The 13,744-nt window shown below is 35.3% G+C and overlaps 2 protein-coding genes across 2 annotated transcripts in view; both read left to right on the top strand.

Annotated features, from left to right (window-relative positions):
- Window positions 1-3,414, top strand: part of plxna1b (plexin A1b) — a 91,374-nt gene extending 87,960 nt beyond the window's left edge. Inside the window, exons 31-32 of the mRNA XM_057337839.1 lie at window positions 282-432; window positions 1,001-3,414. Of these exons, the coding sequence (XP_057193822.1) occupies window positions 282-432; window positions 1,001-1,096 (247 nt within the window). The 3' untranslated portion in view covers window positions 1,097-3,414. The remainder of the gene's footprint in view (window positions 1-281; window positions 433-1,000) is intronic.
- A 7,061-nt stretch (window positions 3,415-10,475) lies between these two features.
- LOC130557145 (GTPase IMAP family member 9-like) lies at window positions 10,476-13,410 on the top strand. Its single transcript, XM_057338701.1, has 2 exons — window positions 10,476-10,547; window positions 11,875-13,410. Exons 1-2 carry the CDS (start codon window positions 10,514-10,516, stop codon window positions 12,693-12,695), a joined length of 855 nt encoding a protein of 284 aa, XP_057194684.1. The 5' UTR covers window positions 10,476-10,513; the 3' UTR covers window positions 12,696-13,410.
- The last annotated feature ends 334 nt before the right edge of the window (window positions 13,411-13,744 follow it).

Below are 13,744 nucleotides of genomic sequence, written 5' to 3'. Positions count from 1 at the left end.
TCTTAAATATATGCCTGTATATGCATGCGTTTATAAATACAAAATGAATATGCACAGACATATATTATATAAACACAAACTTTTATTCTGGATGCGATTAATCTCAATCAGCTGTTGAACAGCCCCGGTCAGTTATTAGACTTGTATTGTTTTACTATGTAGACTACAGCATGAAAGTGAGTTTTTGGTGCAGCTTACTTTTTTATATTTCAGAACTGGCGAAATGTGTGTTTTAAGGGTGTTTAATGCTGTACTTACTGACTGATTTGTGTGTCGGGCAGGTATTACTCTGATATCTCACGCCTTCCTGCCATCAGCGATCAGGATATGAGCGCGTATCTCGCCGAACAGTCTCGCCTGCATTTAAATCAGTTCAACAGCATGAGCGCGCTGCACGAGATCTTCTCCTACATCACCAAATACAAGGACGAGGTGAGCGGGCTTATAAATACAAACTCTGCCTCTGTCATTTTGTAGCAGACGTGTCGGTTTTCTACCAGCGCATTAACTGCGAACGTTTGAAAACCATTGAACTTGTTGCCATACTTAAACTTAAAGAGATGATTTACCCAAAAATGGAAATTCTGTCATCATTTACTCACCCTCGGGTTGTTCCAAATCTGTATACATTTCTTTGTTCTGATGAACACAGAGAAAGATATTTGGAAGAATGCTTTTAACCAAACGGTTCTTGGGCACCCTTGACTACCATAGTAGGAAAAATGGCTTTATAACTTTCTGTGTTCTGTTGAAGACAAAGGAAGATATTTTGAAGAACGTTGGGAAGCAAACAGTTGTGGGACATTTTGACTAACATTGTAATCTTACATGAGTAAAAAATGGCAGAATTTTCATTTTCGGGTGAACTGTCCCTTTAAGTGTATCCAGTGAACAGTGTATCTACTGTGTCGTTTTAATCCTAACAAGATTCTTTTTGTGATTCTTTCAGTTTGTTTCAAAGTGATGAAATTGATGATCTGTTGTGTGTTTGTTTGTGCAGATCCTGTCAGCATTGGAACAGGACGAGCAGTCGCGCAGACAGAGACTCCGATCCAAACTGGAGCAGGTGATTGACACCATGGCTCTGTCCAGTTGATCAGACCGCACACACACTGCCCTGCTCTGATTCAGCGGACCGCTGGAACACACACACTCTCGTCTCTGTGTGTATGTGTGTGTTTTTGCAAGGACAAAACCACAAACTCTGAATGCATGTGGTGCAGATTTGGTTTCTGATTATTGGGAGTAATGTCGAGTGCGGTGGCTATTTCACACGACACACAGACGGACGGATGCTTTTTCCTGTTCTGAAGAAACAATGAGGATCTCTGATGAAGTCATGTGACCGTGTCATGAGCCAATGATCCAAGGAAAAGACGCTCGGATTTGCGTGTTTACGATTGTTTTATTATTATTATTGTGTACAAATGTATCAACTGCCCACTCTCACTTGTGTTACAGCTGAATTTGCACAGTTTACAGAATCAAAGATAATCAGCTTCCGTCATCTTCACGTGAGACGCAGCGACACGCCTCGTATCATTCAGATGCTATAGGGATTGACGAAGATTAATATTATAATAAACAAAAGGACAAAAAGAAGGAACAAAAATACAAATATGAAACCTGTCCTGTGCCATGTTTTAGTTGAATGTTGTTTAATGGGAAAACATTTAAGTGGGAATGTGTTCTTGTTGATTTGAAATGGAAAAAATGCAATGAAGCAACACGCTAAAGGATCTCAAAAGGTTTTACGTCAAAGCTTGAAACGAGGTTTAATCCGCTCGCACCCATCAATCTGCAGCATCGTCTTACGAGATCTGTCTAGATGCATTTTAACAAGATACATGAATCATGAATTGTAAAAATGAAGTATAGTTTTAGGACCATTCAGATATGTGACCTGCTCTCTGCGTTTATCTCCCTCCTCTTTCATCTTTTAGAAAAAGTCGCAACTTTAATATAAATAAGAGGAAGAGAGAGTTTCATGAGTCGGTGTTTCTAAAGTGTGTCAATATAAAGAGGAATAGCAGTCTCATTCATCACAACTGGTCAGACAAGAGAAAGCGCGTTTGTGGTTAATGAGACGATTGTTTTAACCTATTAACCTGTCATTCACCAGCGAATGTTTCCACGTCAATGAATCGACAACACGTTGCAGTGTTACGAACAGGTACGGAAGTTAAAATGGTTGAGATTAGGAGTCATTTTTCTGTTTTTGAATCCGTGTTTCTTCCAAAAAGTGTGTGGCCAGTTTCTTAGTTTGCCGGCATGTTGAAGGTTCAATGCAAGTTTGGCTCTGTCAACAGTATTTGTGGCTTAATGTTGATTGAAGACAGAAAGTAAAAGATTTGCTCTTTTTTTTTTTGATGCAAATATTATAGTAATGGCGCATTCCAGAAGCTTTAAAAGCAAAAATGACAAGCTCATATTTTTGAGTATTGCGGTCACAGAAATTATTCCACAAATGCTGTCAATGAACATTCAATTTTTGTACTTTTTTTGTTTTGTTTTATTTTTTCCAAAATCTCAGTGTAATGAAGAGTTATATTGTAACCAGTGTTCGGTGACATCATCAACAGCATTCGTTTTCTTTTAACAAATTATCGAGAGAGAAGAAAGAAAGTCTTTTTATAAACACAGATGTGTTGATTTCTAGTCATCTGAATTAAAACAAACCTTGTGTTGTGCACAAGTCTACACATAGTCCCACACTGAATCATGTTTTACACACACACAGTTATCTTGACACGTCCTAAGATTGTTGTAGTGTTGATGTATTTTGGTCGGTGTAAGTCTGGTTGAATAACCGTTTACCCTCTCGCTCACATGCTTTAAAACACACGAAAAACATCTCAGGATCTTCCTCTCGCTCTTGGGTTTGTCATTCTTTGACTGTGAACTAGAGACGTGTTTCAGAGAGAACAGCCATATACAGACACATTAGCAGATAGCTTGAGTTTCTCATTTGGCTGCAAATCTCATCAAATGTAAAAAAACATGTTTTAATTTATTTATGTATGATGTTGTTGTTGTTTTTCAGAGATTGTGTATACTGGTGCTGTGGTTGCTTATTGAGTTGGAAACAAATGTTTTTCCTCCCTCTCCTTTTTAATGGATTCTGAACTTTGATGAATGTGACGCAGAGACAAACTCGTCCCCCACTCCACCTTGCTGCTTCTTTCGATGTATTTCTGATAAAATAATGAAGAAGCTTCAATCGCAATAAGATGAAGATGAAGCGAGACATTTTGTGTTGAAATAACGTTGAAGAAAATCATGTTTCAGGATTCACAGACTGTCACGAGTCGGCTGGTGTCTATTCATTGTGTAAATATTGTTTTCTTATTTTGCAGATTTACTATTTGTAAATAAACACGCATTAAGGAGAGATTAAACATTGGTTTTTGCTAAAACACATTTGTTGGTTACTCTCTGGTTTTGTCCATCATGAGCAAATATTTTGTACTTTGTGTTAATTATTACAAAAAATTCAATTCGCAGGTTTACTTTGTCGTTTCCAGACATTTATATCAGCGGAAGTCATTAAGAAATAGCAGAACGTCTTTAGCGGAATATTCTGTGTAGTGTGTAAGATATTTTAAACTGTGTAATTATGTTGTGGTTATTTGGTTTGATTTCATTTTATTTGGGATCTCATGGATGCTCTTCGGTTTCATAATGAACCCATAATGATTTGCTCCTGGGACACAGTTTCCATCTCAAATGGAAAGATTTTAATAACATTGTGGGGATGCTTCTCTTATGTAAATCTGTGTAAATAGAGCTGAACCTGCGGTGAACACACAACATTTCTCCTCAGGTAAGATTATTACTGTGTGCGAGTGTTTGAAAGTGGTTTATGAGGATACAAAATTGTATAACAACATGGGTAGTACAACAAATTTCATAATTTCCTGTGAACCGAAAGGCTTAAAACAACATACACGCAAAGATTTTGCCAAGTCTACATGCATTCAACCATAGGTTTCTGAAGTAATTATTTTTGTCTCTATGTGGGTGCGAGTGTGAAATCAGTTTATTGTGATGGTGAGATCTGTTAATTCCACTTTGCCTGCAACTCCTCCCTCCGTCACCTTCAGTTTGAAGTCCTGAAGGGATACAGGACAGTTCTGCCCCCTCAGATGCCGTGTGTGTTGCTCAGGTGTGGAGAGAGCTGTGGGTCTGATGGAAACCGACCCAGGGCTCCGCTCAAATGCCAGGCGGCTCTGTGGGGTTCAGCAACACCTGTTTTCTCTCACCTTGAGCCTGAGAAGAGTGACTCAGCGCTGGAAACTTCCCACCGTGCCTTGCTGCTGTGACTGCCACCATCTCAACATTGTGTCTGACCGTTAAATGTCACTTGAAACCGGAGGAATTATGGTAAGTATTTTAATATAAATTATTATGTATTCATTGAGTCCATATTAAGTCAAGACACTTCTAATATATACATTCAACCTTTGAATCCAACACTGTAAAAAAAATTAGGCCTCAACTCATTTTTATAATTTTGTCAAACGACAAAAAAATGTCAATGCAAATTTGACAAGGAAATGTTTGATTTGTTTAAATACTCTATTTGCTCAAAGAAAAGCAGCATAGAATTTTTCCACATGTTCACTTCTCTTCCTCTCTCGCTCTCTCTCTCTGACAGCTTATGATTCTGTTTCCTGTTTCTCCAATCAGGTCAAGCCCCCAGAGGGGCCACACGTCTTTCTGATGGATCCGTCAGAGCTCATCTCTTCACTGAAGTTTAGACCCAGGCAGGATGGATTAACAGAATCTGGAGCTGTCAGCAGATGAAGTGACCTGTGAAAGTGTATGATAGTGAGCACTGCTGATGTTTATATATTGGATTTTCTATATTTAAGTGTGGCTGCAGAATGCTAACCATCAACATTCAACGCTGTTAGTATGAACACATGCGCTGAAAAAAAAAGTTTGTTTAGGGTGAAGTCATATAGGGTCATTTTTAAAATGTAGTTTTTTGTTGTTTAGGAAATCCAGAAATGGTTCTTTACAGCAGTTGGCATGAGGAACCATGTTATCGAGTATCAAAAACTTCTAGTAATGATTTAAAGAATCATTTACACTGTCAAAAAAAGGTACTTTTTTAGGGGAAACAAAACATTTAACTCGACTGGTCCTTAGGGTTACATTTATGGCAATATATGTTTTTTTTTGCAAAAAAAAGGTAATGTTTATACCATGGTTATACTAAAAGTATTAAAACATTTCTGTTTTTATTGAAAAAAAATGTTTTGTATAATTGTATGACAGAAATATTACAGTAAATATTATATAATCTTATACAATATTTAGTATATAAAAATGGTATTTAAAAAATGACATATTATTAATCAAAATTAATTAATCAATTAATCAAACTTAAACTACACAAAATTAGAAATGTTGTCTTAGCAATACAGTGAAAAAAGTTTAGGTTGAGGCACTAAAATGATTAACTGAAGGAAATAAAAACTAAACTAAAACGGAAATAAAAATATATTATTTAGCGATATAAAAAATACAAAATGCTGTAAAATGACAAACAACAAAACAAAATAGCTCACATAAACTAAAACTAACATTAAAACTACAAGTATAAAATGAAAGCCAAATTAAAATATGAGTAAAACTACAATAAAACTAAAAACACAAACTAAAATAACACTGGTTTGTATTGTACATGCATTGGTTCATTTCATCACATTCTATAAGAGTCTGCACATGTTGTTTGTCTGCACATTAGTAACTGCAGACATGATCAAACACAATATGTCCATTAAATTTTGCTCAGATCAGCTCTGGAATATGGATTTGTTTTCATAGCGTTAAGCAGAATTGCTGAAGTCTCTTTTCATTTTAAGGGATGTTGTAGACACAAAGATGAAGAGATGAGAGGAATCCTGACCAGGGTTTGTTTGTTTTTGGCCAGCACAGTGAGGAGTGACACGAGAGTTCTGCTGTCCAGGGTACTGAAGACTCTCAGCTCCATTTAACATAATGTCCATGTCTAAATCTAATTTCACATGTTCTCGTTCAACATGATAGTGTCTTTTTCCTCTCTGTGCATTTGTTGAAAGCACATCTAGTGGAGTCATGTCACCGGGCTGTGCTTGGAACAGCATGCTAACATAATGTACTATCAGCGCTATTTCTGTATCTTCTGTTTTCCTCAGGCCACGTGTCTTATTAATGAAGAGGACGGAAGAAGCCACACTTTCATTAACCTTCAGTATTCATAATTCACACGCTCATGTACTGCTGCCTGCCTGCCTTCCAGTTCTGAGACGACAGTCTATTCATGGCAGGATAAGGTGTTATAATAATACGTTTATGTTTGACATTGTTGAATGTGTGATTTTGGTTAGTTTAGGGTTAGTTCTGCATATCTGTTGGGTTTTTGTGCCCTGTGATGGACTGGCCAGGTTGTATCCTCCCTGTGATCCAAGATGCTGGGATAGGCTCCAGCCCTCCCGTGACCTGCAGAGGATAAGCAGGTTTAAAGAATGGATGGATGTCGGGTTTTAAAGTAACAGCCAAACTGCCATTTCTTACATCCACCTCTGTGTTCGAGGTTTTATTAAGCTAAAAAGCAGACTGCTACTTGTATACTTGTTAATGACATATATTAGTATACTATAAAATGCTATAGAGTGACATTTTTAAGCAGTTCCCTTTATGAGCATTTTCATTAGCAATTTCAATAATTTTTCCTATTTATTATTTATTCCTTTAATAATATTTGTATTATTAAATATCCCATGATGCATTATAAATCATGTTATCATAAAGGACAATAATGAACCATTAATAATAATAATAATAATTAATTAATTAAATACAATTTGCTGTCTTGTCACAAGCCTCTGAGGTCCTTCTGAGCAAAATAATAATTAATAAATTATTAATCAAATTTAACAAAATCATACAGACTGACTTCTACCGAAGCACATACTGTAGCTGTAACCTCAGAGCTCACGTCATCATCCATTTTCCCTAAAAAAATCTATTTCTCAACAGAAAAATGAATTCGATTTTTTATTGCTGTTTTTCTGAAGGACACCGTGGTTTAAAGATCAGCAGGGGCTCTCTATAGTTGTTCCAGCTCATGACTCATGTCTCCAGAATGATTCTCAGGAATGCTAGAGTTTGGAGTCATTGTATTACAGCTCTCATTGCAAAGCCAACACACTTGTCATACTGTACTGTAAAAAAAACCTTTTTAAGACATCCACTATATAGAGATTTTTAAACAGGTAAGTTTCTGATCTTTTTCTTCACAGGGCAAGTGAAAGACGATGCTTAACCTTCAGAAAATGTTGATCAGCTTCAGGAGGTCATGTTAAATATTTTATGAAATGGTGAGATTAGTTTTGGTGTGTCGCAGTTTTTATGAAATGATTTATGAATGACTTTTAAAGGAGGAAAATTGTGTGGTAACAAGGTTGCACATAATGCAATATATCTCTCTCAACCACTCTCTTCACACTTCACCAGGCCTTTGAGAAACTGTCAATCTCACCGCGGTGCATCTTTCTGATCTAAAGCAAGAGAGACAGTATGTAGAAGACAGCCCTGTATGGAGTGTGCTGGTCGTCATGGTAACATATTTCTGCCACATTCTGAGTGTACTGTACAGCTCTTAAAACTAATGTAGCGTTCTCAAGAAAACCATGGGAAGATTGCTTAGCTTGTGCTACCATCATGGTTCTCTGTACATAATTAAACATCTACATAAATATCATGACATGAATGGGAAGCACCCTTGCAATAAGTAAACTTCACAGAAATGTTCATGCGTATGCATAAGTAAAGTTTAAGCATATTTTAAGTATACTTTATGTAGTAAGTTTAATAAAATCATTGAACTAGTTAGTGTGCTATTTTCTTACTACCCAGGACTAAAGTGGCCTTCTTTTTAGTTTTTAAGAATACTAAGAATATTAAGTGTAACAGTACTAAACTTTGAGTACAAGACTAGTTGTTTGTGCTGCAACTATACTACTTATACAAACTATATGTGAACTTATAGGAATGCTTTTTACTACAATTTAATACTTTTTGTTGTTGAAGAAGTACAGTTGAAGTACACAAATAACTAGTTTAGTTTTTATACGGTACTTTTAAGTTTTCTTTAAGTGAACTTAACATCATATTTATAGTATACTACACTTTACTACACCACACTACACAATACTACATCACACTACACCATGTGTAACTTGATTATATAATTATAGATAAGTTTATAAGACAGTATTTAAAAATATGTGCACAAAATGTATTTAATAGGATACTTAATCAGAAGAGTAAACCCATCTACAAGGCTATACTTGAAATATTTAATAATACGTTCAGTATATTTCCATCAAAACAGTATACATACAAAGTAGACTGAAAGTATATTTTCCTATTTATTTTTACTAATACCACTTAAACGTATGTCTTGGTATTTACTTCAGTGAAGTGACATGTTTTCAATATAAAAACAATTATTATAATTAATAATACTAATAAAATAAAATTCTCCATTTGGAATGAAGTGGCAGTAAAGTCTGGAGATCTGGATGCAGTGTAGGACCTGCTGCCCTACTGAAATATCTGAGAAGGCTTTTTGGGCATGAAGGCTGAAGTCAAGTCCACCCTCATCCTTCTGGTAACACCCTGAACACACAACAAAACTCATAACAGCCAGGTCTTCTGTGCAATTAAAAAAAAAAGAATTTACACACACCTTATTCTCTTCTTGTATGTCTCACTTTATCTCACTCTGTCTCGATGTCACGTCATATCATGTAACAGATGTTTCTGGGTCAAAAACGTAATCGTGTTTAACATGACCGCATGCTCGCTTTGATCACGTGTTACTATGGTAACGTGCTATCCCTGTGAGCATTGATGCAACAGAAAAATATAATATGAATATAATATGAGGCCTACTTGTTTTTTTTAAGATTCTTGGTTATGTTTAATTATTATTTTTCAGATATTTCATTATTATGTATAGTGTGTTTTACAGGACTTGTGTTAATGCATTGGACCAATGCTGATAAAGCGGGAAATAAAAGAAAGAAAATGAGATGTGAGCGTGAGTAAATGATTACAGAATTTCTTTTTATGGTGAACTGTTCCTTTAAAAGTGATGAAAAACTATTTTCATACCTGCAGAATAACTCATGCCACAGCTGATAATAGAGCTTAAATTATAGAAAAGAGAATGAAATTTATATAATGTATGATGTGAGATAATGACCTGCATCCCTGTATGAATCACTTTATCATGAGTTACCATGTTTTATGAGAATTAATAATGCTAGGTTATATTTTCCACAGGTAAAACATTTATAATGTGACAGCATAGTGAGTTCTCTTCATTATCAAGATCATATTTCATGTAGTGGCTTTTTCAGAAATAAACTCTTTAAATGATTTTTTACATGTAATCCTTTATTATTTACAGTGAGAACGAAATGATAAAAACAGCAGTTTCCTTTGCAATTATAATTCCTTTAAGATATTTGCAATTTTCACTATGTCACGCTTGTTAACCACCTTTATTGCTTTTGTTCACAGTATATACAGTCTGTTTTAACAGGTGAAACCCTGACAACCAATATTTAACGTGAAAGCTCAAGGATGATATTGAACCAAATGACATTTGTGTTAGGCATAACTATTAAAACACTTTTTCTTTGCAAACATCCCCCGGTCACTTTTTACTATATTTGCAGCTTTCTTATATCGCTGTTCTTACTTATATCATATTGTTCAACAAAAATATTCACAAATATTCAAATAAAAAACTGATATTCACCTTATCCAGAAGTGTGACAACTAGCCCCAGTCTTTTCTACATTTACTTTTCATTTGGCAGTTCATTTACTGAGTAAAGTCTAGACTTCTGTTAAAAAGGTGCAGTCAACAAACATTTTAAGTAAAAGAGTACGCTTCACCGTTGACTAAAATGTGAAACACAAAGACAGCTGCTTTGAGACTAAAACTATTTCCTGATGTTCATGAGTTTTATACACAGAGCCACTTAATACCTTGAACTCCATCATTACTTCGTCACGTTTCTGAAACACAAAAGATGTTTTTCCTTACAATAAGAATATATATAATCCTCAAAATAATTATGACAAACCAAAACTTTGGTTGTAACATTTAGTTCAGAATTTAATCTACTGTAGATCTGTGCTTGTCTGAATGTACTAAAAACCCCTCTTTACCCATTATCATTACAACACTGCAACCACTGGTCCTCCTTCATTGTGCTTTATGATGTAGTATTCTATTATTGCTATAAAATTATGTTAGGACTTCAGAGTCAAAAGCTTAGTTCATTTTTCCTAGTAACACGGAAAACCCAGTTCTGTTCTTTGGTATTATGATCAGAATTTACATATTACAAAAACAGGAAGCTGGAGTGTATAAATTGTCACTCAAATGAATTTTTTCACATTGCACGCAGGTACCGGAGAACACTGAACACAGTCGAGTACGAATGGATAATTCAAAGAAAAAATTGGAAGTATCAGGTCAGTAAATGACAGGTATACTGTATGCCTAGAAGATTTAATCAAGGTCAATTTAAAATGGTTTATTTGTTTTCCAGTGGTTGTTGATTGAATTAAATAAAGATATAGGGGAAAGTAAATATAAATATTTACGTAAGGTGGTTTATAAAAATGTGTATGATAAAAGTATCTAAAAAGTTTACACGTGTGATTTTTGTTAATGACTCTTGCAAGTTTATCAGAGCAAGGACATGTTTTAATTAATGTAAATTACATTTGATTTCCTCAAAGCTTTTAACATTTTTGCATTGCAAAGCATCTTTACAGAAAATATGTTTTTGCAAGAAACAGTAGAGACAAGAAGGATAAAAGAAGAACTAGAAGAAACGATGAATAAAAAAAACATGAAAATAGATTTGCAATAACATCATGATAAGGTTGTCAATTTGACATTATGTATTGTACAAACAATAAAGTGTCTATAGGCTAGTTATCGAAACCTTTCCACAGCGATATAAAAAGTATTGTCTTAATTTACGTGAGCTCTCCCGGTGAGCAACATTCTCAAGAAACCAAAATTCAAATGAAGGAAAAACCTTTCGAGAAACAGGTTTTACAGGGAGAGCAGTTCTCTTGCCCTGTCAACAGCTTTACATGTAAAGCATGCATATAGGTGCCTAAGCCCACATGTATATCAGCATCAGCAAATCGTTCCTCAATATTAAGAACTGAATTTAACAAATTTTAAATGGACAGTTCACCCAAAAATGAACATTCCGTCATCAATTGCTCACCCTCAAGTTGTTGCAAACCTGTATAAATGTCTTTGGTTGAACTCAAAGAAAGATATTTGGAAGAATGTTAGCAACTGGGATTTCTGTGGCACCATTGACTACACTGTAAAAAATGATTTGTTGTTTTTTTGTTGTTTCAACTTAAAAAAAATTGTTACCTGGTTGCCTTAAAATTTTAAGTTAGTTCAACTTAAAAATATTAGTCAACACAACGAGTGACTAATATTTTTAAGTTGAACTAACTTAAAATTTTAAGGCAACCAGGTAACTAATTTTTTTAAGTTGAAACAACAAAAAACAACAAATCATTTTTTACAGTGTACCATTTCTACCATTTTTTCCAAATATCTTTCTTTGTGTTCAACAGAGCAAAGTTATTTATACAGGTTTGCGTAATTCACGACAAAATGTTCATTTACGCTCAACATTGACAAAACAATCAAGCAAAAGTTGGCAATAAACAATCACTGGCAAATATTAAAGAATAGCGTAATTTATCTAAGCCACAGTACATTCTGGTGATTTAATTCAGTTTATTATGTTTGGGAACACAGATATGAGAATCGTTCTACTGGGTAGAACTGGAGTTGGAAAAAGTGCCACAGGAAACACTATACTGGGAATGGATAAGTTTGGAGAGGGCAATTCCATCAATTCCTTTACTAAAATCTGTGAGGCAGAAAAAGCCCAAGTGGACGGACGGGTCATCTCAGTAATTGACAGTCCAGGACTGTGTGATACAAAAATGATTGAAGAGCAGGTTGCATCTGAGATAGTGAAATGTGTAGAAACGTCTGGTCCTGGTCCTCACGTGTTCCTGCTGATCATCAGACTGGATGTGAAATACACTGAAGAGGAGAAGAACATCGTGACATGGATTCAGAAGCACTTCGGAGAAGATGCTATAAAATACACCATCATTCTCTTTGCTCATGCTGATGCGCTGATGGATAAAACATTAGATGAATATGTAAAAGGCCGTACTGAAATACAGTCACTGATTACTGAGTGTGGTGGTAGATATCACGCATTTGACAATCGCAAGAGAGAGAAGCGAGATCAGGTCACAGAGCTGCTAAAGTTGGTCGATAAAATGGTGAGAAAGAATAGAGGAAAAAACTACTGCAATGAGATGCATAAAGAACTCCAGAAGAAGATCGAATGGGGGAGTTTGAAAAAAACAGCAAAAGAGTATAGCAAGATAGCATTAAAAGTAACAGAAACGGCAGCAGCAGCAACGGCAGCGGCAGTAGAAACAGCATTACGTGTAGGAGCAGAAAATGCAGAGGCAGCAGCGAATGAAGTAGCAGCATCAGGACTTGAAGTAGCTGAAGAAGCCGCAGAAGCAGTAGCAAAAGTAGTAGCACGTGTATAAGTAGGACATATTTGTGACCATAGACAACAAAACCAGTCTTAATGGTCAATTTATTGTCAGAACAGAATGCGCTTTTTATTTTGTGCACTAGTGTTATTAATGCATGAAGAAAAAATCCTTTCTCACTTTTTTCAACAAATGACAAATGCATGTGTATAATTATAATGTGAAATGGTTTTCCCATGTCGACTGTATGTTTGTTCGTGTAAATGTGTATTTGTTCGTTTTTACTGATTAACTGATTTATAGTTCTTTCTTTTGCAAACGCACTGCTATTAATAACATCAAAGTATGATGGTTTAAAGATGAATTTACATAAATAATTAAATCAAATAATAATCATTAAAGCAAAGGTGATTGTTGCTCTAGTGCAGTGGTTCTCAAACATTTTCGTTGTAAGGACCCCTTTGTGTAGAGTGCATCGCTTTGCGGCACCCCAAATAAAGACTTATAATCTTAAACTTAACATTTTTATTTAAACAAAAACATATTCGGTTATACAATGCTGAAACATCAATTCTTTTGTCTGGTGGTCTAATTTTTGATTGCATAAAATCTATGATCAATTTCTATATTTCATAAAATGCCACAAAATCTGTGGCCCCCTGGATCCATCTCGAGGCCCCACCAGGGGCCACGGCCCCCAGTTTGAGAACTACTGCTCTAGTGACCCCCGTATACTTTTGTACAAAGAAATAAAGGCAATTCAAAAAAAGTTGGAATGCTCTGTAAAATACAAAAAAAACAGAATGCTTTGTTTGGCAAACCTCATAAACCCATTGCTATTCTCAATAGAATATGGAAAACATATAGAAAACATTTAAAATGTTTACACTGAAGAAATGTACCATATTAAGAAAAGGTGTTTCGTGGCTCTTCTTTTCAACTTTCTGGTACATCATTGTTTCCAAATGTTTTTAGACAAAAGTAAATAATGGCTAATCTCAGCCCAGTGAGCACAACATACACATGCCTGTATCTTTTCATATATGTATATAAATGTGTTTTGTACACATGGGCACACTCTCACAAACACGCCGAGTGGAAAG

Source organism: Triplophysa rosa, linkage group LG7 (assembly GCF_024868665.1).
Source record: "Triplophysa rosa linkage group LG7, Trosa_1v2, whole genome shotgun sequence".
Lineage (NCBI taxonomy): Eukaryota > Metazoa > Chordata > Actinopteri > Cypriniformes > Nemacheilidae > Triplophysa > Triplophysa rosa.
Note: the sequence above shows the minus strand (reverse complement) of the source record. Positions and strands in the feature narration are given on the sequence as shown.